General features: G+C 43.4%; 1 protein-coding gene across 1 annotated transcript in view; it reads right to left on the bottom strand.

The window, feature by feature from the left end:
* The window catches only part of MDGA2 (MAM domain containing glycosylphosphatidylinositol anchor 2), a 1,044,700-nt gene extending 1,021,287 nt beyond the window's left edge, over nucleotides 1–23,413 (bottom strand). Inside the window, exon 1 of the mRNA XM_075531139.1 lies at nucleotides 22,674–23,413. Coding sequence (XP_075387254.1) covers nucleotides 22,674–22,746 — 73 coding nt within the window. The 5' untranslated portion in view covers nucleotides 22,747–23,413. The remainder of the gene's footprint in view (nucleotides 1–22,673) is intronic.
* Nucleotides 23,414–23,759: the final 346 nt, after the last annotated feature.

Raw genomic sequence — 23,759 nt, 5'->3', positions numbered from 1 at the left:
AGGGAAGAGACGAGTCCTTACTACTCTCCCTTATTCAGATTTTAGGATCAAATAACCTATTTGCCATCAGCAGTGTCAATGCTGGGCAATGGGCACAAGAAAGAACCAGCCTTGACAAAAAGTATAAAGCCTATACATGAACTGAATGGTATGTTTTTATTCATCAAGCTGTGCTAGCTACTGTTGGTGCTAATTGTCCAATCTGCCAGAACAAGAGGAACGCTGACATAGGCCACTCCACAAGTAAAACACAAGTCCCTTATGGCAAGGTGTCAATATTGGATCTTTCACATATTAAGGAATAGCAACCTGGTTGGATTTGACTTATATTCTGATTATTGGTTTATCTTTCCTGTCTACAAGGTCCCAGCCAGCACCTGATCCAAGGGCTTTCAGGAAATGTAAAAAAGATCTGTCATAACATTGCTTTCAGCCAAGGAAACTACTTAAGAGGAAAGGAAGTGTAGTAATTGGCACATGATCATTGAACCCACGAGTTCTGTCACATACTGTCTCACCTAAAACCTCTTGGCCTGATTCAATAATAGAACAGCTTTCAGAAGTAGTAGCTAATGCACCAAATTATAGCTCAACACTCAGAATGCAGTATAACATTCACCGCTGAGTAGGGTGGTGATGCTCCTTATGTAGAACACGCAGGTCCAAGGACCAACGGATGGAAGCAGAAGATACCCACTTACTGTCTCTCTCAGCACCCCCATGAGGTATCCGTCTTCACAACTCCAGGTTCTCAGAAAGTATTTCTATCAGAGGCAATAGCAGGGCCTCATTACATTTCTATGATGGCTGCCTTATGGTCACTTGGGGCTCCTTCGCCAAGAGACAAACAGGCCAGGCAAAGATAATTAACCCAAATCATTATTAGAAGGTAAGGCTACTGTTGGGCAATGTGATCAGGGAAGAGTTCATCAGCATTTAAATATCTACTGGTTCCCCTTTACTTGATATTGATGACAAACTGACAAAAGGAACACTTATAGACCGAAAAGAGCATAACTGGAAACAGGGTCACAAGTCCCTCAGCGACAAGGGTATGATTGTGAAAGGTTTTGTTACAATTTGGCTGGATGAGTATTCTCAGTGGTTAGCCAATGAAGGTCTAGCAATTCCCCAGGACGTTATGTAAGACAATGTAATCAACTCCATACTGGACTGTGTTATAAACAGTCAATCCGCTGTATGAAGCCTACGGTGGGATGGAATACAGCCCCTCTACTTAGGTTGCAGTCCTGATGGAACTGAAAGGAAGTTTCCTCAAAGGTGTGACCTAATTCTTATGGAAGTTGATGCTGTGGGGAAGCTTACGTGGCTTCTTATGGATCTGGATTCTGTATTGGGCTCATCGATCTCTACTTTTCTGGACTTGAGCCAATACCCTGCCATATGGCCAGCTGACCGTAGGAGCTGACATCTGCCCTGACATCTGACCTGTCTACCTTGCATTCCTTTGAATCTGCAGCCACAAACCAGATATGCTAATCATAGATTCATCTACCACTCTCTTGATACAAATTTCAAACCACCAGCAGCTCCAAGAAAGAAAGATTGGGCTTTCTACCACCATAGGCAGTTATACTTTCTGAAACGCACAGGGGGTCACTCTGAGTCAACATTGACTTGATGGCAGGAAATTTATTTTCTGTTTTTGGTTTTTTTTCTTTCTTTAGTCTTATTGGCATACAATTCACATCTACAATCCAAATGCTCAATCACATCAAGAAGAGTGGTACAATCATCACGACAATCAGTTTTAGAATATTTTTTTCACCTTTTTAAAAAATCATTTTATTGGGGGTCCTTACAGCTCTTATCACAACCCATACATATATCCATTTTGTCAAACACATCTGTACATAGGTTGTCATCATCTTTTCAAAACAACTTCTTTCTATTTGAGCCCCTGGCAGGCATCAGCTCCGCATTTTCCCCCTCCCTCCCCCACTCTCCTTCCCCCATGTCCCCTTGATAATTTGTAAAAATTTTTCATGTATTATACTGACTGCTGTCTCATTTTACTCACTTTTCTGCTGTTCATCTCTCTGGCCTGGGGGCCATACGTCAATCATAGTCATTGCTTGCCCCCCCGACTCCCCACCCCCAATCCTTACCCTCCTAGTATCGCTGCTCCCCTTATTGATCCTGAGGGGTTTATCTGTTCTGGCTTCCCTGTGTTGTGAGCTCTTATCTGTACCCGTGTACATGTTCTGGTCTAGCCAGTTTTGTAAGACACAATTGGGGCCATGGTAACTGGGGGAAGGGCAGTAAAGAACTAGAGGAAGGTTGTGTGTTTAATCAGTGCTATATGGCACTCTGACTGACTCATCTCTCCCTTGTGGCCATTCTGAAAGAGGGTGTCCAATTGACTACTGATGGGCTTTGGGTCTCCACTCTGCCCTCCCCCACACTGCCATTTATATGATTTTTGTCTGTTTTGTTTGTGGTCTCTGATGCCTGATACCTGATCCCATTGACACCTCGTGATCGCACAGACTGGTGTGCTTCTTCCATGTGGGCTTTGTTGTTTCTCAGGTAGAGGGCCGCTTGTTTATCTTCAAGCCTTTAAGACCCCAGATGCTATATCTTTTCTTTTCTTTTTTTGATAGCCAGGTACCATCAGCTTTCTTCACCATATTTGTTTATGTACCTATTGTCTTCAGTGATCGAGTCAAGGAAGGTGAACATCAGAGGGTTCCATGTTATTAGAACAAATTTTTCTTGCATTGTGGGAGTACTTGAATAGAGGCCCAGTATCCATCTGCTACCATAATACTTTATAAATAAATATATATACTTATCTTTATTCCTGTCATTATATATATAAATGTATTTACATATATACATGTCTGTATTTAGACCTAACTATCCTATGCCTCCCAGTATTTTCCTCTATTTCCTTTAACCTTCATTCAGGTTTTGGTAATTCCTCTTGGCTACATTGCCCTTGATTGAGCCCCCCTCCCCCAGCCCCCAAGCATCCTATGCCTTCCTCACCCTCAATTTTATATCACTTATTCTTCACTTGTTCCTGGGTTTGTTGGCACTCCCCTCTTTTCCCCCTATTTCTCCCTCTCCGGTGTCCCCCCAGAACCATTGGCCCTATTGTTCTCTCCTCTGGATTGTTCTTCTCACTTATCTTGTCCAGACAGACATGAATGGACAATAACATGTGCAAAAACAAAGCAAAGAAAAACATAACAAAAAAACAAGACAAAACATAAATCAATATATGGATGTATATGTGCATGTGAATATATATATCTCGCTGTTTTTGCTTCTCTGCAGCACCCAGCCTAACCCAATGGTCCATTGTATCAATGCTTCTAAATGCCCATAAGGATCTCAAAGGAACAGTACAAAGGGGAAGTGACGGCCATCGGGTGAGCACCTGAGGTCAGGCACAGGAATATGTGCCACTATCTTTCTTCTGTAGATTTTGTTGGCAAAAAGGACAGCTCCTGGTGGACTAGTTCAGAAATTGGACGACAGGTCATTAGCAAACAAATCTTACTGGTGCAGGGGGAGGTCCAGTACACTGAGATATACTGCCCCAAGCCCTTCTGCATGTGTTCATCAATTCTTACCAACCTCCAACGTGCTGGCTGCTCACAGCTAAACACTCCCAGGATGCGATCTTTGCCAACACGTACACTTGGGAGCAACCCGGATACCGAGTCTGGTAGAAAAGGTGGTACAAAAGGCCGTAACTCAATGTGGGACGTGTTTGAAGGCTCATTCCAGCGTCAAAACACTCCTGGTCAGTGCAGGCCCCTTTTACAAGTGCGTCCCACTTCACTTCCTGCCTGTGCTCACAGTGCTTACACTTTCTCTCGTGTAGGTGTGTCCAGGAGTATGACTCAGTGATCCACCTGTGTCTTACAGACTTCGGACATGTTGTCAGCAGAGACGAGTCCCTGGAAAGGACATGATTGTAGGGTAAAATAGAGGAGAGTGGAGGAGAGGACGGCACTCGGGGAGCTGGATGGACACTGTGGCTGCAACGGTGGGTTCCAGCATAAGCGCGAGTGGGGGCATGTGCAGGACTGGGCAGGGTTTCTTTCTCTCATGCATAAAGTAGCTGTGGGCTGGCACCGACTCCATGGGCCCTAACAGAACCACAGCTAGTCTCCATCTCCGAGTATATTTCTGGAGGAAGTCAATTTCGAAGACCCCGACACTAATCCTGCCCTGATCCATCCTACCAGTCGCCACTACCTCAGACAACCTATGTCCCTGTGGTCACAATAAATCTGTTCTAGTTGAGTCTGCCTGATTCTTGGCCAAAACTTTGTGCAGGCTAACACACACATGCAATTTCAAGTTGAATCCGCCAGAATGGAGAGCGATAGTCGGTTGGAGTTGGCTTTACTATTTTCCATCCTTTGTGTCACCACTAGTCGAGTCCCTCAACAGCAACAAGAGAAAGCCCGCAGCGTGGACACAGCTGCTGGGAGGGGTCGGCATGTAAAATGAAGGAGCGGCAGTCAATAGTTAAAGCAGCCAGAAAATATTCTTAAAGTAATTATTCTTAACAACATCGAGACTAACTTTTTGCTGCAACTAAAGTTATTTAAATGGTATTGTCAGGTTTGTAAAATAGTTCATCCTTTTTTTGTAGAAAATCTCTATTCCAGATTCTTCATCTATTTGATCAAAGTATTGTTCATTAAGACTATTTGAAAACATTCAATTCAATTATGCAGCATAGATGCACATAAATCTTAGATATCTGACTTTATACTTCAGTGACTATGAGTTTCACTCCCCTTAATTCAAATTAGACTTCATCTAAAGTGTCATGAAAAGCAAAAATTAAACTGGAAAAGACATTAAAATAGATTATACTCTATTTGGTCAGAACATCCAAATATAGCATTACATAAACCACAAAACCAATGATGCAACAAACTTTTTCATTTACAAAAGTTTTCAGTTTAATTTCAGATTTTTTAATGGCAAAGTACATGATGGCCCACTCCATTTGACAATAGTATCAGTTTTCAGTGCTGTAAAATTCATATCCTACTTGTCTCAATTATTGAGCTCAAGTATTAAAAAGTCAGTGTTTTCAGTAAGAACTCACAAAGCTGATGTTTCCCCATACTTTAAAAATAAAGAGGTCTGGCTTTAAATTACAAAAATATCAACAGTTGTATTACCAAATAAATGAATTCCCAGTTTGAAATCCAAATAAAATGAATTCTAGGACACTGCTCTGCCAATCAAACTAAATTAAGAGTTAAAATCTAAACGGTCAGTTGCCTCTGAAAACTTAAGGGGTGACGGTTGTCAGTTAAAGAAAGCATCAGCTGCTTAGCGATGCCTGGCGCCGAGGCGCAGCATAATACCTTTCCTGTTCTCGCATGAAATGGTGTCCTATGGAGGCACGTTCTGCATCAATCACACAATAGTCAGCGTGGTACAGGGTCATACGATCGGACACAATACCTTCATTCAAAAAGTAAAGGGAATTTTTGGCTTTTGCAGTAGCGAATGCAGTGGCTAAAGCCTAGAATAAATCACTAAACGGTACTAATTGGTGAGCTGTGAGGTTTGAGGAACACGGCGGCTGAGAGAAGAGCGATGCTTGCAATCAACTGTCCTCTTGAGCAACAAGACTTCCAAGAAAAGGATCCTGCTGAGACAGTCCCCCAATTAGCTCCAGGCGAAAGTGCCCACGCAATTCCCGGAGAAATCACGCCAAATATGGCATTTAACTATCAATCTTACCAAGGCAGTGAGTGTTAATCAGCCCAGGGGGACAATAAAGCCGTGCACCTGACAGTAGTTCTTTTTTATGAGCACACCCTCCTACTTCACATGAAGGAATGCAGCTACCTGGGCAGAGTATCTAGGATAGCCACTGCCTTACTTTTTACAGGTCACTCATTACGGAGAAGCTTAAAATATCCTTTCACTCCAAAAATCAGCTACATCGGAGAGAGTCCTCACCATGGGTATTTCATTTATTAATGTACATAAAAGTTCCGATCTTGATTTTTCCCAAGGAAAAAAACCGCATGTTATAAAGAAATGGCATTGGCTTTACATACATGTTCCTTATTCAAAATGCTACAGTTACCAGCCCCGTTGCATTCTGAGAATATATCATCTGACGGAGTGAGATTCACATGTTATACAATGTGAGCAAGTGAATTGCATGCTTCAATCACGAAAAGGATAAAATACACATTAAGATACAAATAAGAATAACAAAATATTGTTGCTGATTTCATTTCTCAAGATGGCCCGTATAGATATATATACATTATGTTTGCTTAAAAACCCAAAAACAAAGAAACAAGAAGATATCCCTCCAGATGCCTTATCTCGCACCTAAATAGTGGCCTGAGTGACTTAAAAAAAAAATAATATATATAGAAATGTATTTCTCCATACATGTTGTTACTGATTCTCAATCTACCATATGCTACTTATTTAAACTATAAATTTCTAATTCCTCATCAAATTCACTCCAAGATTAAAGTACAATATGACACACACATGAGGCCCGAAGCTGTCAGAATCGGTGTAACCACTGCAGGTTCGAGGTTCAAACACGGCTAAGCACCCCCACAGAAGGAAGGCCTGGCGTATGCCGCCGTGATGATGAGCGACTCCAAGGCCCACGGAGCAGTTTGATTGTAACACGTGAGTTGGAACTGTAGCAACGGTACGAGGTTTTCTAAAGCATATAAAATCCCTAGATCGGGGTCGTTAGGATGTTGGTGTTAGGCACCTTCAAGTTGGTCCCAACTCACAGCAACACTATACAACAGAATAAAACATGGCCCCGTCCGGTGGCACCTCCCAACTGCTGTGTCCGCGTCCCTTGGGGCAGTCAGTGTCCATCCATGTTCCTGCGGATCTTCCTACTTTGTGTGGACTCTCTACCAATAATGATGTTTCCTAGGACGGGTCAGATGTAGTAGGTACTTAAAAATTAATGACAATTCTTTTTAAGAAAGAATTACTATACCCTGTTCAATTTTTTCAATACTAAATGGAAAAAATGATAGCTAATCCAAATGACTTAACTTTTGTTGGTGACTGTGCTTTAGACTTTTACAAATAGATGTATTTAGTGTTCTAAACTCTCATTAAGAAGAAAAAAACTCAACTTTGAAGCCCCAAGTGAGTAGCTGGCTTATGCAAGTGGTGCTTAGCTTCGAATGTAGGCAAAATAAATGGTATAACTGCTATGTAGGTAAGAAACATTACTTTCTGTTTCAATTAAAAAAAAGAAGTGATTTGAGTTACTTAGAGTTAACACCATAAGCCCATGAACAATACAAACAGGAATGTGTGACAAAAGTTTGATTGATATATATATATGTATAAAAATATATATATGAAAAATAAAACAGCACCACTGAGTCAATTCCAGCTATGTACGTGACCTTCTCCACACTCGGTTTTCTTTGGATAAGCGGCTGGTGGATTTGAACTAATGCAGCAACCTTGCAGCAGCAGTCCAGAGTCGATGAGACGTCCCCCTCCCCCCCCCCCCCCGAGCTCCCTAGCAACACACACTCACTAATGAAATGAGGGTTAGAAGAGCGAGCACATGCCCTGCTGCCCAAAGTGGATTAGGGTCAGCTTTGCAAGGCACACTAGAAAGACATCCAGTATCTCACATGTAAACAAAAGTTCAGCAAATGATCTGAGACCCATTTTACACACACTCACATTTGTGTGCATGTAATCCGTCCTACTCGGTTGCTCTGAATCATCAAATCAACTCAATGCCAGTCAATTCAATGGCCCCAGCCATTGCACAGAGGAAACATGAATCCGTTTGTTCCAATAAAGACTTGCTATCTCTGGGACTCTGCATAAAGGCACTGCAAGTGGAATCGTCTGGATCGAAGTGGGTTTTTGGCTTTAATGAGACAAGCCTCTTAGTGGGAGTACTCGTCTGTAAGTCATCCACGAATCAGAGACATGCTTATATACCGTCTGCTTGGAACTGAATCGCCGTGCATGAAAAAGAACCCTGGCAGCAGTCATTTCTGACTTCTCTCGCATTTATAGGCCAGTGTGAGTGTGTTGGTATGTCTAGTTCTTCTCTCTGCGGCCCTTCTCTGAAACTGCAGAAGTAAAGTTAAGGCTTCAAAGTCCAGATTTGCATGTTAAGTAACCTTAGAAATGTAAGGCATTAACAAGCGAGTTTCCAAAGATGACAGAAAATAAACTAATTAAATGCGCTCTGAAATATTAATCAAATGATAAGATGACAGTGGAGTTCAAGAGCCGAATCGTGGGGAGCAGGAGGAAGACCACGTTGAACCCCAGCTGCGACAGTGGGAGGGATGTTTGAGAGCAAAACCCAGGAAACCATCGGAGAATAAGTCGCTTCTGAGTAAGAAATGAGATGATTTCAGATTGCAATCTTCCTGGGAACTCTTCTTTTCTTATGTAAAGGGTGAGAGGTTTCTAACCCCCAATCTTCACCAGCAGTGATGTCATTTCACAGGTAGCATACGGCAGGCAGTGGCCATACTGGGAGGAAGCAGTGCCTCCTTCAGCACTTACATTTAAATGGATCCCGACAGGGCAAGCATTTAAAAACTGGCTGAAGCCTGGACTTTTGTTAATTGTTTATGACGACTGAAAAATTTTAAAAAGCAATAAAGCAGTTCTGTTAGAAGAGAATACAGGTGATATGGTCTTCTTTGAAACATGAAACAAAAGATGTATGTGAATCACAGGATGAAAAAACATCATAACAGTGGTATGAATTCAGCCATGAAAATCAGGGACTAATGAGGCTTCAGATAAAGACGTTCGTTTCTTAATAATTATCTCGTTAATCATGAGATATTGAAGTGAGATCAACAACTCCAAAACTACTATATACTGGCAATCCATGCACATAGTAGAGCATCTGTATCTGCTTAAGTGCACCGCCTAGTAAATACTGCTCATTCCACAGTATTAGGGTTAAGTCAAAAAATACTGCCACAAAATCAGAAACTTTTCTTAAGCAAAAACATCAAAATCTGAAGCTATTTTTCCTTGACATGTCCTTCATCTAAGTCAACAGACTTCAGAAGATGATGTTTCCATCTCTTTAACCCTTCCCCAAAGGATTTTACACTCTTCTCGGTCCACCACCTCAAAATGATGGGAACCTAAAGGCAAGGGACCTGAAACAGCATTCCTAGGCAATTTCCTTGGAGTTGGGAAAAGATAAGGTCTAAACAGGCCAGATCTGGGTCATGGTGGTGGTGACAGCCTTGAAGGATGAGTAAGTGACTTGTCCTGATGGAAATACAGACATATCGATATCGATAACTTTCCTGGCCCTTTACTAACCAATGCAGGTTTCAATTTTCAAACTTCTTCACAATAAGTCTTCCTAATCTGTCAGCTGCACCCTTCTGGTATCCAAATAAGCAATTCTCATCATCCTCTGAATGGAACCGTCTGCCTTGAATTTAACGAGTTCAACAGATCCCCTCAGAAGCCACTGTTTGGACTAGATCTTCTCTTTTCTTAAAGACACCTGACAAGCGTACGCCTGGAAGATCTTGTCAGCATCCCCCCACCTGACCACAGACACACTCTAACATGTTTTCCTTGGAACAGACATGTGTGTGCGTGAAAGAGAGCCCTAGGAGCAGTACTTTTTTACTTCCCTTCATACAGAGAAAAATCTTCTCAACTAAAAATCTTGTTCACTAAAGATTTGAGGAAAGACATCTGGACATCTTTTTTTTATTTCATTATGGATGAACCTGACCAATGTTCCCAGTCAGAATCAGGGTTAATATGCTCCCACTAGCCTAATTAAGTAATTAGATCTATCTGAAAACCACATAAATAATGGTAATTGAAGTAAATTGTCTTTCATTCTCAAAAAAGAAAACAAAAACAGAAAGCAAGTGCTGGCCTAGGGCAATTAAAAACTTTTGCCGGGGTCATTAAAAGTATATAATTATATGAAATATGTTATTAAGTATCAGGCTCTTAGGGTTTAATCTTGAATATGGTCCCAAGTTTTTCTGTTAGTTCTAATGGAAAGAGGTGTTATTTATTTATTTTGATAATTAGTTGAGTAGGTGAAAATCACCAATTTGGGTCACTTTCAGATCAAAAGTATATGATAATACACACCAAATTTGTGATAATCCAATATACTGAATTATCCTTATATACTCATTTATTTTAAAATAATCAATTATAAAAACTACATTGGTCCACATACATGTTGGTGCCTCAAGTGTCAGACTTCTTTCTGGGTATATTTGACCTGCTGATTCCAAAAACAGCACCCGTTTTTTCCCCCAGGAGCTCTAGTTTTTGAGATACAATATATATGTCATATACCACTCTTTTCTCCCTCATTTAAAAAAAATCAGAGTCTTTTAATGTAATGTTAGCTAGCCTGACATGCAGGAAGTGTACTCAGGCTAGAGTTAAAGTAGTTGGTGTTGTACTAAATATTTAGGTCAAGATCTACTTCAAATGGTGTCCTTTGATCCAAAGAGGTATTTGAACAGTGAAAATTACACAAACTTAGAATTTTCCCCAAGTATCTCTTCACCTTTATTAGGAACTGACTATCAGGCAGTTCCAATTTGTTATCTTAGAAAGGGGTCAGAAATCATAGCTACTGTACAATAAATAAGGAGTCATGATGGTATAGTATAGTGGGTTATGTGTTTGACTGAGAACCACATGGACAGCTGTTCTACAGGAGAAAGATGAGACTTTCTGTTCCCACAAAGTTTGCAGCCTCAAACCCACAGGAAAGGTGCCACTCTGCCCAACGGGGTCCCTGTGAGGCATAATCCCAGACTGGTGATGAGTTTGTACAGTAAACAGGGATTCAAGTATTCTGAAGCCCAAAATGGGTCTGCTATAGTTCAAACTCCTTTCTCAAAATTAAAATGTCCCAGTCTTGTTACAAGATTTCTCCACCTGTGTACAGAAACTCTTAAAAGTGAGGATTTTTCTTATGAAGAAGCTTGGAATCAACCTCACCTCTGAAATGTTTAATGTGGATTGCCCATCGACTTATCTATATTAAAATGTATTCTGAAATGTGTAATGCATAATTTGAAGAAGAAAAATGTAATCTTAAAAGTGTTTCTGAAGATTGCTAAGAAGTCTTACATTGCAACACACTAAATTGTCCTCACACCTTCCATATATGTATCTTTCTCAATTGTCTTTTTATCCTTACTCTTTTGAAGTTGTGTTCTTGTATTGAAGTATCCAATGTGTAGTCCCTGCATATATTGCCCAGCCTCCATACCAAAAAGAAAAACCTGCTGCCACCTAATTGAATTGATTCCAATGCAGAGACCCTACAGGGCAAAGAGCTGCCTCTTTGGGTTTCCAAACTTTTAAGTCTTTTAAAGGCTGCAGAGTGACTGGTAGGTTTGAACTACTGGCCTTATGATTCGGCAGCTCAAAATGTAACCAACTAGCTTCTTTGGAAGTCCCTTAATACCTAACTTGTTTGCTTTTTTTTCTAAGCCTGTAATTTGTAGGTCTGAATTATTCTTATATTTAAATCTGGGATGATCAATTATGAATTGGCATATCATATATACTCATGTGTAAGCCGAATTTTTCAGCACATTTTTAATGCTGTTTGTGGTAAAATTAGATGCCTCAGGTGATATTCGGGTCAGCTTATACTTGAGTATATACGGTAACTTAATATATCACGCTGAAACTATCACAAAACACCATGTCCAAGAAACTAGATCTGATGCAGTCAAACCAATGTAATATTCTGAGCCAGCACCTCCAATAACCCCATGAACAGACCTAAAATCCAAGAGACTAAGAAAAAATAATTCTTTTGTTGTGCTGTTATGAAAACTATATGCCTAATTTTCCATTGGAATTGATTATTCTCTATGCATATATATCAATTCCCTAAAATGCAGAAGATATCAAAATAGTTTTCTCCTGATACAAAAAAAATTATAAATCTAAATCTACATTATATGCACACACATGTGAAGTTATAAGAAGACAACTACACTCATAATCATTAATTTCAGGTTAGAAGCATACCTCCAAGAATCTGTGGATTTGATTCCAGACCACTACAGTAAAATAAATATGGAAGTAAAGTAAGCCACATTAATATTTCGGTGTCCAGTGCATAAAAATGTTAACACTATACTGTGGTGGGTTAAATGTCTAACAGTATTACAGCCAAGTCTGAAACAGTATGAGAATGACCAAACATGGAGTGAGCAGAGGCTGCTGGAAAAACAGCACCAATTGGTTGCCACAAACTTATAGTTTGTCAACAACCGCAACACTTGGTTAAACGCAATCTGCAATAGGGGAAGCGCACTAAAATAGAGTCGGCCTGGACACTAGTATTTGCTGATGCTGTCCCCTGAGGGAAAGCAGCAGCCTCTTGCCCACCCGATGCCCAAATAGGAGTCACAGGAGAAACCCCAGTGTGGGGTGGCTTGAAAGCTGAGGAGAATTATGCATACATGTAGGTAAACAAGGGAGCCATATCAAATAGCATTTTTATGCACATATTGATTTTACAAAAACTGTTTGAAAAGATATAGATTTGTATAATTTTTTGCCAGACTGACAAAGTTTCTCAACCCCCCCACAGACCCTCCCAAAAAATATTGCCTCCTCTCTGTTACTAGCTGGACCTATACTCAGTGTGGAGAACGGCATCGCTCTCCAGGTAAGTGGAATGAAAATCATGAATAGAAGATAATCTCCAGTTTCTCTCATCTATATCGGATATAATAACGTGTCAAAGTTTTCTTCATTTGTTTTGTAAAGTTTTGTTTGTTTATGCCCAGCAACCCTGGTGGTGTAGTGTAGTGATTACGCTTTGGGCTAACATCTGCAAGTTCGCATCTAAAGCACAGACGCTCCTCGAGAGAAAGGCTGGGCCTTCTACTCCGGTGGACAGGGACAGGGACAGGGACAGTGCGGAAACCCACAGGGCGCTGCTACGAGTCAGCACCAGCTGGCTGGCACTGAGTGATGGCTATCTATCCTTTGTCCACATAGCACATTCTCATCTCACAAGAGTTTATTACACGAGGTGAGGGAGGGAGGGATTAATATCACCCCACCCCCGTCCCCCCCAAAAAAACCACCTCTCTAGCATTGAGTTGATTGCAGGCCCTGTGGATTTCTGAGACACTAAACCTGTACATCTTTCTTTTACGGAGCTGCTGCTGGTTTCAAACCACAGACCTCTGAGTCAGCAGCCAAACAAGGAACCCACACCACCACCTGAACTGGTAGGCTGCCGCTTCCAAGTGGACAGCACTCTAAAAACTGCCCTTTAACTCCAGGGGACAGTATTATGTGGGCTCAAAGCCTCCCTCGTCTGCCTCGGCTTGGGAAGGGCTCTGTATCTCACCTAAGGCTAGGGGTAGCTCCGCTCTCTTCTGACGAAAAGGTCAGATGGCTTCAAGCCAAACACACCGACTCACAATCAAGGAGTGAAGCTTGGTGGATGCACAAATCTGAGCGCGCTTCCCAGTACACACAAAACAATTGTGCATTTCTGCGATGTGGCACGGGTTCCGGGAGAAGATGAGATTTTTCTAATCGGGAACACTTTGCCCAAGTTGTTTCGACTTCCTCAGATATTTTTCAGATGCTTCTCCATCCGTAATTTGGGGATCCACACTACAGTAACGCACTTTCCTCCGCCTTTACCTGTAGTACGCCAACCCATCGTCAAGCCGCCCTCAACTCATCCACCACCAGCTTCAGTTTCCCCCAACCATGGCAGCGAGTGCGACCTCTAGTCTGGTGCCATGGTCAGTTGCGTGTTTCTAATAGCCTTATCTTATTTCTCTCATCTCACTTTATTAACGTAACTGTAAACTCTTGGAGTTTACGGCCTTTACTACACGCTACACCTGTTATTTACAATAAGTAGCTGTGCATTAATTGTTGACTCCAGATCCCAGAAACTACCCGAATCAGCCCAGCACCTCTATCTCAGCGTCACCAGGCACCCTTTGTGAGAAACCAGCCGTTGTTTTCCGCAGCTCCTTTGGAGACCCATCCTCCTCATTCGGAAGCTCACTGGAGGCCAGCAAGGCAAGTCTCCATTCACAGTTCCACTCAACGGACCGAGAGGCCCCGATGCCTCGCAAACGCCTACCCACCTTTCGTGCAATTAATAAGCAGGAAGAATGATCGGATCCACAGCAACCACAAGCTCCATTTAAGCCCACATGTCCCCTCATTTTTCTTTCCAAGAGGCCAGAAATAGCTCCCTGGAGATGTCCTTTCACTAAACAGTACACATTTTCCTGTCCAACTCTTTGGGAACTATGTGAACAAAGTAAATTCTAGGTAGTTTAGAGGGAGAAAAAATGACCTTGCTGTTTTACCCATACTAAAAGAACGGGTTCATTTTTTTCCTGCTAATAGTAGAAAATAAGTCCACTGACTTATTTCCTATCACCGCTTCTGATCCCAGCTGTCATTAACGCTTTCCATTAGGACACCGATGGTCTTGCTGTAAGAGAGATGCTGTAAGTGGAGAGCTTTTGGAAAATTCTCTCCTGGCCGGTTAAGAGACTGCCCCATGAATGCACTGTGCTGCATCCAGGGGGCGTGACTGCCTCTGCCAGCTCTGGGAGAGGGGCTGCGCCTCCTCTGGGCTTCTCTTCCTGGGCGCTCGGCACGTGACCTGCCTACCCTCTTTCACACTTCTCCTTCTCAGTTCCCTCTTCGTCTGTTTGGGTTCTCCAGAGGGCTCACTCAGAATGTATCCAGCACTAGCCCTGTCTCATTACAGTAACAGAGACTTCCTTCCCAAATTGGACGACAGCCACAGACATCTAGATTGGGATTTACAACGTAGATTCTGGGAGGGAGGGGGTGAGAGTGCCAGCTCTCCATCCTTCACATAGAGAAGTTTCCCTCCGCACACTTCCATTAGTTCCAACCCTTTCGTGATCAGTATAAAGAAAAGAAGCCAAGAAATATGCTACATGGAGGTATGGTAATAGATCATGTACTTAACCCAACTTGTCAACTGCACAGCAGAATAGATATGGTTTGGAACCTCAGGAAATTGAGGTCCCCTACTTTTACATACACTTGTCAAAGGTAGTGTGGCACTTACTCAACTTGCACTCCTGTAGGGGTGGAGTCTAATCTATCAATAAGGTCACCGCTTGCTGAGGCCTTCTAGAAGGTATGGGGTCTTAATAGGAGAGAAACTGGGAACTTCCTCCCTCCCACTCCACCCCATTCGCCTTACTGCTTGCTAGGACTCGGTGCCTGTTTGTAGGGGTGGCTCCACATTATGTACCCAACCTTGAGATATGCCAGGGCCCTGCCTGAGATCCACACAACTCTGCACCCACTGGCCTGTGATCTGCCTGCATCCCACTTCACCTTTCTGCGTCACTGGCCTGCAGTGAATGAGTCTAAAGAGGGCCTCGGCTAACATCAGACCCATGGACGTAAATTGATATGCCTTCTTGATAGAAAATTATGTCTGGATATAAAGTACTTTCTTATTCCTGTATGGGTGTCACTGGCTTTGTTTCTCTAGACAACCCAGCCTAACACAGATAGGGTAGTGAAATCCAGAAATAATACATTATGAAATAAGTTACAATGCCTTCGATCCTATCATATTATATCCGTAACTGACAAATTCATCATAAATGTGTAATACTCTAAAAACATGTTCCTAATAGTTAAAATGTTCTTCTATAACTGTAAACCTATATGGAATATATGAAATGGATGGTGGGATAAAAGTCATCTTTCTTACACTAATTTAAAAGGAAATAAATTATTTTAAATGATTAAATCAGAAATAAAGAAAAATATATAATCGGAAACTAAAAAACAAATTTATATGAGATCAATGCGTAATGGTATAATAGGGAAAAATGGAATTATAAATGGAAAATACCTAAGCATATTACTCATAATGTGGCATGAGGAATTGTACTAAGTTTACAAGGAAATATCCATCTAATATATAGAGCTGGACCTTGGCATAACAGAGTGGTGAAATTCTTTATAAAAGCAGCACCTATAGTGTAGGACCTCCATCTGCCTGGCAGAATATAAAGTCACTGTGGCTTAAATTAGTAGCACAATGGAATGACATCAGAAAGTCTCTGCTCGCAGTTTTATGATTTCACAGGGTCAAAAGATGATTAATTGGATCTGAAAGTAAACATAGGGGACAGTTTTCTATGAACAAATTATTCACTCTTCTCTAAGTAATATATTTACATTGATAGTCATTGAAGCAAAGTAATGGATTTCATTTTGGAGGGTTTATTCCGTTAATGGCGATTACAATGTAGGTCAAAAACATTCACCCAATTAATTCTTGAACTGCATTCAATATAATAGTTTCTATGTCCTCCCAAAGCAAAACGCAACAAACCCATCACCAGCGAGTCCATTTCGACTCATAGCAACCCTGGAAGGCCACACTGGAACTGTCGCTTGGGGTTTTCCCAGACGATATAGGTTTACAGAAGCAAACTAACACCCCTTCTCCCATAGCGGATCCAACTGACTGGTGGGTTTGAACTGACCTCTGGGTTAGAACTGGAGAGCTTTAGTACTGCACCACCAGGCCTCTTTGTACGCTTCCAAGTGAGCTACACCCACACACACACACACACACACACACACACAGGGAAATGCCTCCTCAGCTTCCTGCATTATAACCAAGGATTTCACATCACAAGGGTGACGCTGACCAGCAGACAGATGGTTAAGGAAAGATGAGGACTGGAAACAGGAAGCAGGGAAATGGGGGAGAGAGTGGGACAGGCAATCAGTGGGTTGAAATGGAAGAAGCAAAATGTGCATACATTGTTGATTCTAAAACACACGATCGGCTCCGGAAACCTTCACCCAAATCACAATAAAAAGCCTTAAAACTCTTAAAATGTTCTTCAATTTAACCCAGAGATGATAGATTGTCCTCTTAATGAATTGCACCTACCAAGAGCCCACGATGCAGAGCTCAGCGTGTGTTGCAGTGTGTGTGTTGGTTACCAACCCTGGGCCCAACTCTCACAAACCTCTTCTCAAAGGATAAGGTCCAGGCAGAGAAGTGAGTGGTGAATGACTTCTAAAAAATACCCAAGGTCAAGATTCCTAACACCGCCATTTCATGAAATACGCTGAATCCGTTAGACTGGGGGCTATAAGCACATCCCTATCAGCCTTAGGCCAACCATTCTAAAAAAGTAATATTTAAAAGAATACAGATCAAATTTCATTTGTATGATGCTACTCAAAAAAAAAGTTAAGTACTTCACAACTATAACCCTAAAAAATAATGCAAAAATTCAATATAAACAAGAAACAGAACCAGAGAAAATAAATAAAATAAATCAAAATCATTGAAAATCCCTTCTTACGATTACCTTCATGATAGCCATTCTTTCGCCAGAACGGCTGCACCTCTGAATCTTTGCACTGACCTCTAATGACTTGAGCCCTAGCACCGTCACTGACTCGGGCTGCACATATAACTTTTGCAAAGTAAAACCCTGCTCCCCCAATTAGAGGCGTTCTCAAGAATATGCAGAGCATGAGCAGGGGACACTGTACAATTAAACGCCTCCTTTTAAACATGAAATCCAGATAACATGACCAGCAAGCAATCTTCAGTGGACCAGAAAAAAAAGCGGGGGGGGGGAATGTTTGGGGAGAATCTCAAGATCTCAAGATGCAATCGCAGTCCCATCTATTTGTTGTTGGAGACAATGACCATACTTGTGACTCTCTAGGAATACTTGTTGCCTATAAGGGCCTGTGGGGGCAGCAGTGAGAAGAAGGGAAGGTTAGAGCCGAGCGTGGACAACAGAAGTTCAGACGAATCCGGGGGACGGCATTTATTAATCGCCCCTTCTCTCCAAAATCAGATTCCCTAAAAAGGTGTCAGACACACTCAGTATCTCACAAAGGGTCTCCCAAACCCCAACTAGGTAAAAACCACAATTCACTACACTTTGGGATTATTTTGCTACTAGGACTGTGATATTCCGGGGCTAGCTACAAAGATCAACTATCTCCTTTTCCTTATCTTTCTGTCAATCTGTTCAGACTCAGATACAACACAGGACAATCTGAGAATCTTGTAGATCCTTCCTGTCTGCTCAGTCTCTTGACTCTCAAGTCATTCTTGGCTAGCTACTACATGAAGGTGTCATCCTTATAGCTGTGTTTGTACATATATAACCCATATACACATGTATTTTTAATCAAATATATTGAATTGAGTAGGTATCATAGATTAAATTATTATATATATATGCTGATTGATTTATTCTGTTTATTACTTTTGAATATCCCTAAAGCAGGACATTCATTGTTTCATGTCATCATATTATTGTCATTGTTTAATTTGGTTTCCATTAAAAGCCATTCAGAATTGGAGTTTCACTTTGTCTTTCACTTGTCATGGGGACAGGTCTATGCTAACAGATCATCTTTTATCAATCCTCTTGGAAATAAGGACCGAACTGGCAGAATTAATTTATAATGTGTGACAGTGAATCTTTTTTTTTTTTCTCCCACAGCCATCTAAGTTTAAAAGAGGTATGATTTGCAATAGTATTTATTTATCAAAAACTTCTACGGAAAGAACAGTCAAACAGTTCAAACAATTTAGTTGCACAGAATGACTTACAAAAGAAAACTTTCCAACAAGCAAAGTGTTGCAGTGCCACTCAGCTCTAGGGAGCTCAGTAAGTCACAGATAGCTCGGAGTAACCCTGTACCCCTGGGCACCACTTCCTATTTCTAATCAGTTACTCTACACCAAGTTCGATGAGAGTGCACAAATGTCCTAGTGCCAAATAGATGCCAGTTGGCTATTCACTTAATGTCTTTTGACTTTTGGCAATATTCAGTTGAGTAAAAAAGAAAATATATATCAAACTTTAAAATCCCAAGAGTATTTTGGAGACATTTTTACTACAAATACATTTTTTAAAAATCCAAGCAGGAAGACTGTACCTAGGAATAGTTTTTAAAAATTCATAAATACATTATCTCCAAAAGGTATTACTTGATCAAACAGTTGAGATCTAGATGTTGGAAAGTCGACAAGATTTTTACCTCTTTGGTGTTGCTCTGTCTTTTTGTTTGGGCTCTGCAATCGTTCCCTCAAAACAGAGCTTTTACATAATCTATATTGCTACAAGGTTACATCGGTGATGGCATATGTAAAAGCTGTCCAAGGAAAAAGTCATGTTTGTGTTTGTGAATGTATCTTTTTAAGACATTACACCTTTTGGAGAGGGACACATGTATGTTAAAGGGTAATCTTTGGCCCATCATCAGATGATATATAAAAATCAGCTAATGTTCAATTGTTTGCTAAAGTATAGTTTAAGACAAATCACATTGTGTTGTTAATCTCTAGAGAAACTTTTTTCTCTTAGTGCCCCATGTGCACATGTGTGCAGCGATGATAGAGCTTAACAAGAAAACGGTTGCAAACCTAAAATCTGTTTATTTCGAATTTGAATTTTAAAATATTGTTACAGAGGCACACCCACAAATCAACAAAGTGAAATCTGGTGAAAGTTTTCCTCTGCTTAGTTTATATTTCAAAAATACGCATCTCAATGAATGTGGTTCTGGCCTATGCTGAGACATGTACAGCTGAGAAACTGAAGTGGGCAAGGAATGGCTGGTTAGTTTCAGGGAGGAAAGATGACAAGAGTACGGCTTTAAGTGATATATGTACTTTTTAATCTACAGTAAAGTGCTTTTGCTTATTTTAGTACATCATTTCTTCTTAGACCCAATTATTAGAAGATAGTACAAAGAAATACTACTTCGTGTTTGTATGAATGACTTACAAATAAACAGTGTATAAATAAATAGTATATGTGCTATATACACAACATATAAAATATTAAATATAATATAAGCATATTTTATGATGTATGATGCATACTCAGTCTTCATTCAGGGGAAAAATAATGGTTTCAGAGATACACTTGCATGTCATCAAAGTTTCTATCTAGGTCATTATGAAGTTTCTCTTTATAGTTGCCCTGCTTTTCCAATTAATGATTTTTAAGCACCTTCATATACAATGCGTAAAACTCATGTATAACCTTAACCTAAATCGTGTGTCTATGTCCTTTACAAGTGATCAGTGTTTATAACTAAATATAAATACTCTTCATTTTCCCATTAAATGCTTTGACAAGTAAAAATAAAACTAGATCAGCAAAGGTCATGTTTTACAAAGTCAAAGCAGAGGAAACTGCAAGTTCATGTTACATCCTTTAAACGGCATCAGAATCATTATCTGGAGGATTTGTTGTGGGTTCCACACTCAAAGTTTCCCATTCAGAAAGTCTGGGGAGGGGCGTGAGAATTTGCATTTCTAGCCAGCTGCAGGTCAGAAGCTAATTTTAGGGCTATTCAAGATCTAGGGGGCACAGAAAACAACTGATGCCCCTACTCACACCTGCATATAAAACACCCACCTAAGCCGTGACATTCATGAGGACTGCTTCAGATTTTTGTAGAAAACTGATGGCATTCCTAGCTACAAGATTAATAACCACCCTATTAATAACATGATGAAATCAGAACAGAATAGCTCCTTTTACTGGGAAGGTTTACGGCCACAGAGTTATTTCCTACTGTCTCCACTACTTTATCCTACCCTTTTCGCCTTCCCAATGTGAAAGTTGCCAGGACAGATAATCTGAATGGTAAAAATGACAGGAAAGTGGAACCCAGCATTTCCATTCCAGACAATCCTAGTAATAATATCCCCCATCCTTCTCACTATCATTACCCCTGTTTCTCCACCCCTCCACAAGCCCCCCCCGCCCCCCTCCCCACACACACATTTTTGAAACAATCTTTTTCACTAGGATGCGCTGAATCAGTTGGGAGAAAAAAAAGACCTGGGCATGAAGTGAGAGGAATTAAGACTCTTGTAACCGAAGCAGCATCACCTTAGTGGTCTCTAGCTGCGGCATTCTTCCATCCCTAGAACACTGGCTTCTCTCAGCAGTCCTCTCACACACACCAGAATACTAGTGTGGAAGAACACTGAGTGGATTCTTGCTTTCCTCAGGCCCCACCTCCTCTTGTCAGCCAGGCCAGAGGTCTGCCAGGAGGCTGGCATCTCACACACAGTCCCGGGAGGCATGGCCTCTTTCATCTGGGAGGTTGGGTGGGGAAAGAGGTGAAATTGAGCTGCCCTGAGCCTTACAGTGAAGGTTTCCAGGCAGGGGCTGGGGAAAAAGAAAAGGGGAGTGGCAGGAGGTGAGCAGGAGGGACTGGAGCTATTCCTGCCTCAGTTCTACTCTGCCCCAGACTCAGCAAGAAGCAGAGGAGGTAATGTTTAGGGCCAGGCCCAATCTCCATCTTTGGCATCTTTCCCTACTCACCTGCCATCTGGGCACACCACTTTCCTGGCCAGTTTGAGTCTCAAGGTCCCCTTGCACTCTGGCGTACCTCTCAGTCACTGCTGGGGTCTTCAGAGGGCTGCTGGGATACTTCCAAAAGGACGCATGCAGTGCCTTGGTCCCATCTTTCTAGGGCTCTAAGAACAGGCACTATGGGCAGGAATCCCAAGCTCTGGAGAATGCCCCCCGGGGAACAATGGGTGATCTGCTGTCCCCTATGGGTGGATTGTTTTCCTAACCTCCTTACCATATATGCTGAGCACAAAAGTTGTTTTCTCTGTGGGGCACCACCTGCTTGTCCCAGGAGAGGATGTCCATTTCATACACCTTGCAGTCTTTCAGGGTGTGAGTGACAGAGTGAGTGAGTGAGTGAGTGAGTGAGTGAGTGAGTGAGTGAGTGAGTGAGTGAGTGAGTGAGTACATTCGTGAATATTTCAGTCCTGAAAGCCAAGAGTGCCAACTGCTGACAATCAAAGGAACCTGGCTCTGCTTTTGAGGGCTTCAAAACCTCGGCATTAACCTAACCTGCTCAGCTCTGTGTTTTAGGTGGAGGCCAGAGACCATGCTGTCTTTGCAGTGAGCTGGTGTCCTGCCCCGGAGCAGAAACGCGCGGACTTGGCCGTCTGTTCATTCATGCAGTTGCTCATCCATTCACACAAACATGTCCCTTAATTGTGTCTGGCACCGAAAATCTTGCCTGCTTTTTTCCCTTCCCCAAGTCAGTGCTCATGGCAACCGCTGGTGCAGAACGCAACTCAACTGTCACCCACTTCCTGAGCCAGAAAATCAAGTCTTGTAAGCATTCGCCAAAAGCGGGGCGGGTGGGGGGGGGGAGAGGGGAAGGAAGGGGCGGAGAGGGGCGGGGAGACTCGCGGGGGGTCACATTCGAAGCTTCCCACCGTGGGAAATCGTGGCATGGAAACCGCGGCAAGCAAGGAGTCAAGCCATTATTAAATCAAAGACTGCTCGAGCTCGGGTCCCCCGCGGGGATCAATCAAGTGCAAAGCCACTCGTTCGCACTAGTGCTGCGCTGCCGGCTGACTCAACTCCGAGGCGAGGCGCCGCCGCGGGGACCGCTCGCAGCCCAATCCGCAGCGCCCTCGTTGCCCCCTCGTCGCGCCCGCTAACGCGACCAAGTGTAAATCGGATGCCACGCCGGGAGGGGCGAGTCGTGCATTTTCGCACCCCAACCCCTCTTGCCCAAGAATCACAAGGTCACCATAGCGTTGCAGTTCCACTCACCGTACACTCCTTGGCCAGAGATCCCCTCCAGGAGGACTGTCAGCAGCCACACGAGACCGTACACTAAATCCATCTTCGCGCGAACATGAGCATATCCAGCCCGGGGGGCACGCGGCGGGACCTGCCGGCGGCCGGTGGCCGGCGGGGCGCACTCCACTCACGCCCCGGCCGAGCCCAGGTGCCCGGGCACCGCTGGCCAAGGAGCAAGCGCCGTCCGTCCGTCCTTCTCCGGCGGCGGCTGCGAGCGGAGCGCAGGAGCCCCACACACCCCACACTCACACGCGCATACACATACACACCCACAACACGACACACGGCCACACACACGCCCGCCCGCACTCACACCGGGCGCCTGGGAAAATCGCAGACGCCGGGAAGGAGCAGGGGGCGGTGATTGGAAGGGGAGCCGGGAGACGAAGTGTTCTTCGGGGAAGCGGGCTCGAGTCTCCTCCGCTGCGGCGGCGGCGGCGGCGGCGGGCGCGGGCAGGGGGCCAGGGGTGCCGCGCGCGGAGAGCCCGGTGCGGGCAGCCGGGGAGCAGGAAGTGGCCTCTGACCCGGGGCACCGAGCTGGGCTTCGTCGTCTGGACTCGCCTTCACAAAGTAACTCGCGCAGGTCCCCGGAGGAGCGTCACGCGGCGGCAGCGGCCCGCCGGCCCGCAGTCCGGAGCCCCGAGCCCCGCTGTCTTGCCTTCCCCCATTCCATCAGTTGCCATTGCAACGCCAATCCTCTCACACCGGCGTGCAGGCTCCCGTCGCCGAGCGGGGCGCGGAGGAGGAGGAAGAGGAGGAGGAGGAGGAGTGGGGATGGGGGCGGGGGGGCGAGGGTAGGGAGGACGGGAAGGTAGGAGGGGGGACGGGCAGGGCGCACTGTGCGTCTGGAGCTCGCTGGGGCACCAGCCGCCGCCGCCGCTCTTCAAAACAGCCTTTCTGGCCCCGCCGGAGAGGCTGGGGCCCGAGCCGGCCGCATCGATTCCCGGAGCCGCACGCGGAGTCCGGGCATCGCCGCTGGCCAGCGGGGGCGAACGCCGAGCGGAGACCCGGCGGGCACGCACGTCTACCGTGCCCCGGCTCCGCGCGCGTCCCCCT

The sequence above is a fragment of the Tenrec ecaudatus genome, chromosome 14, assembly GCF_050624435.1.
Source record: "Tenrec ecaudatus isolate mTenEca1 chromosome 14, mTenEca1.hap1, whole genome shotgun sequence".
Taxonomy (NCBI): domain Eukaryota; kingdom Metazoa; phylum Chordata; class Mammalia; order Afrosoricida; family Tenrecidae; genus Tenrec; species Tenrec ecaudatus.
The sequence above is the reverse complement of the archived record's forward strand: the minus strand, read 5'-3'. Positions and strand labels throughout refer to the sequence as shown.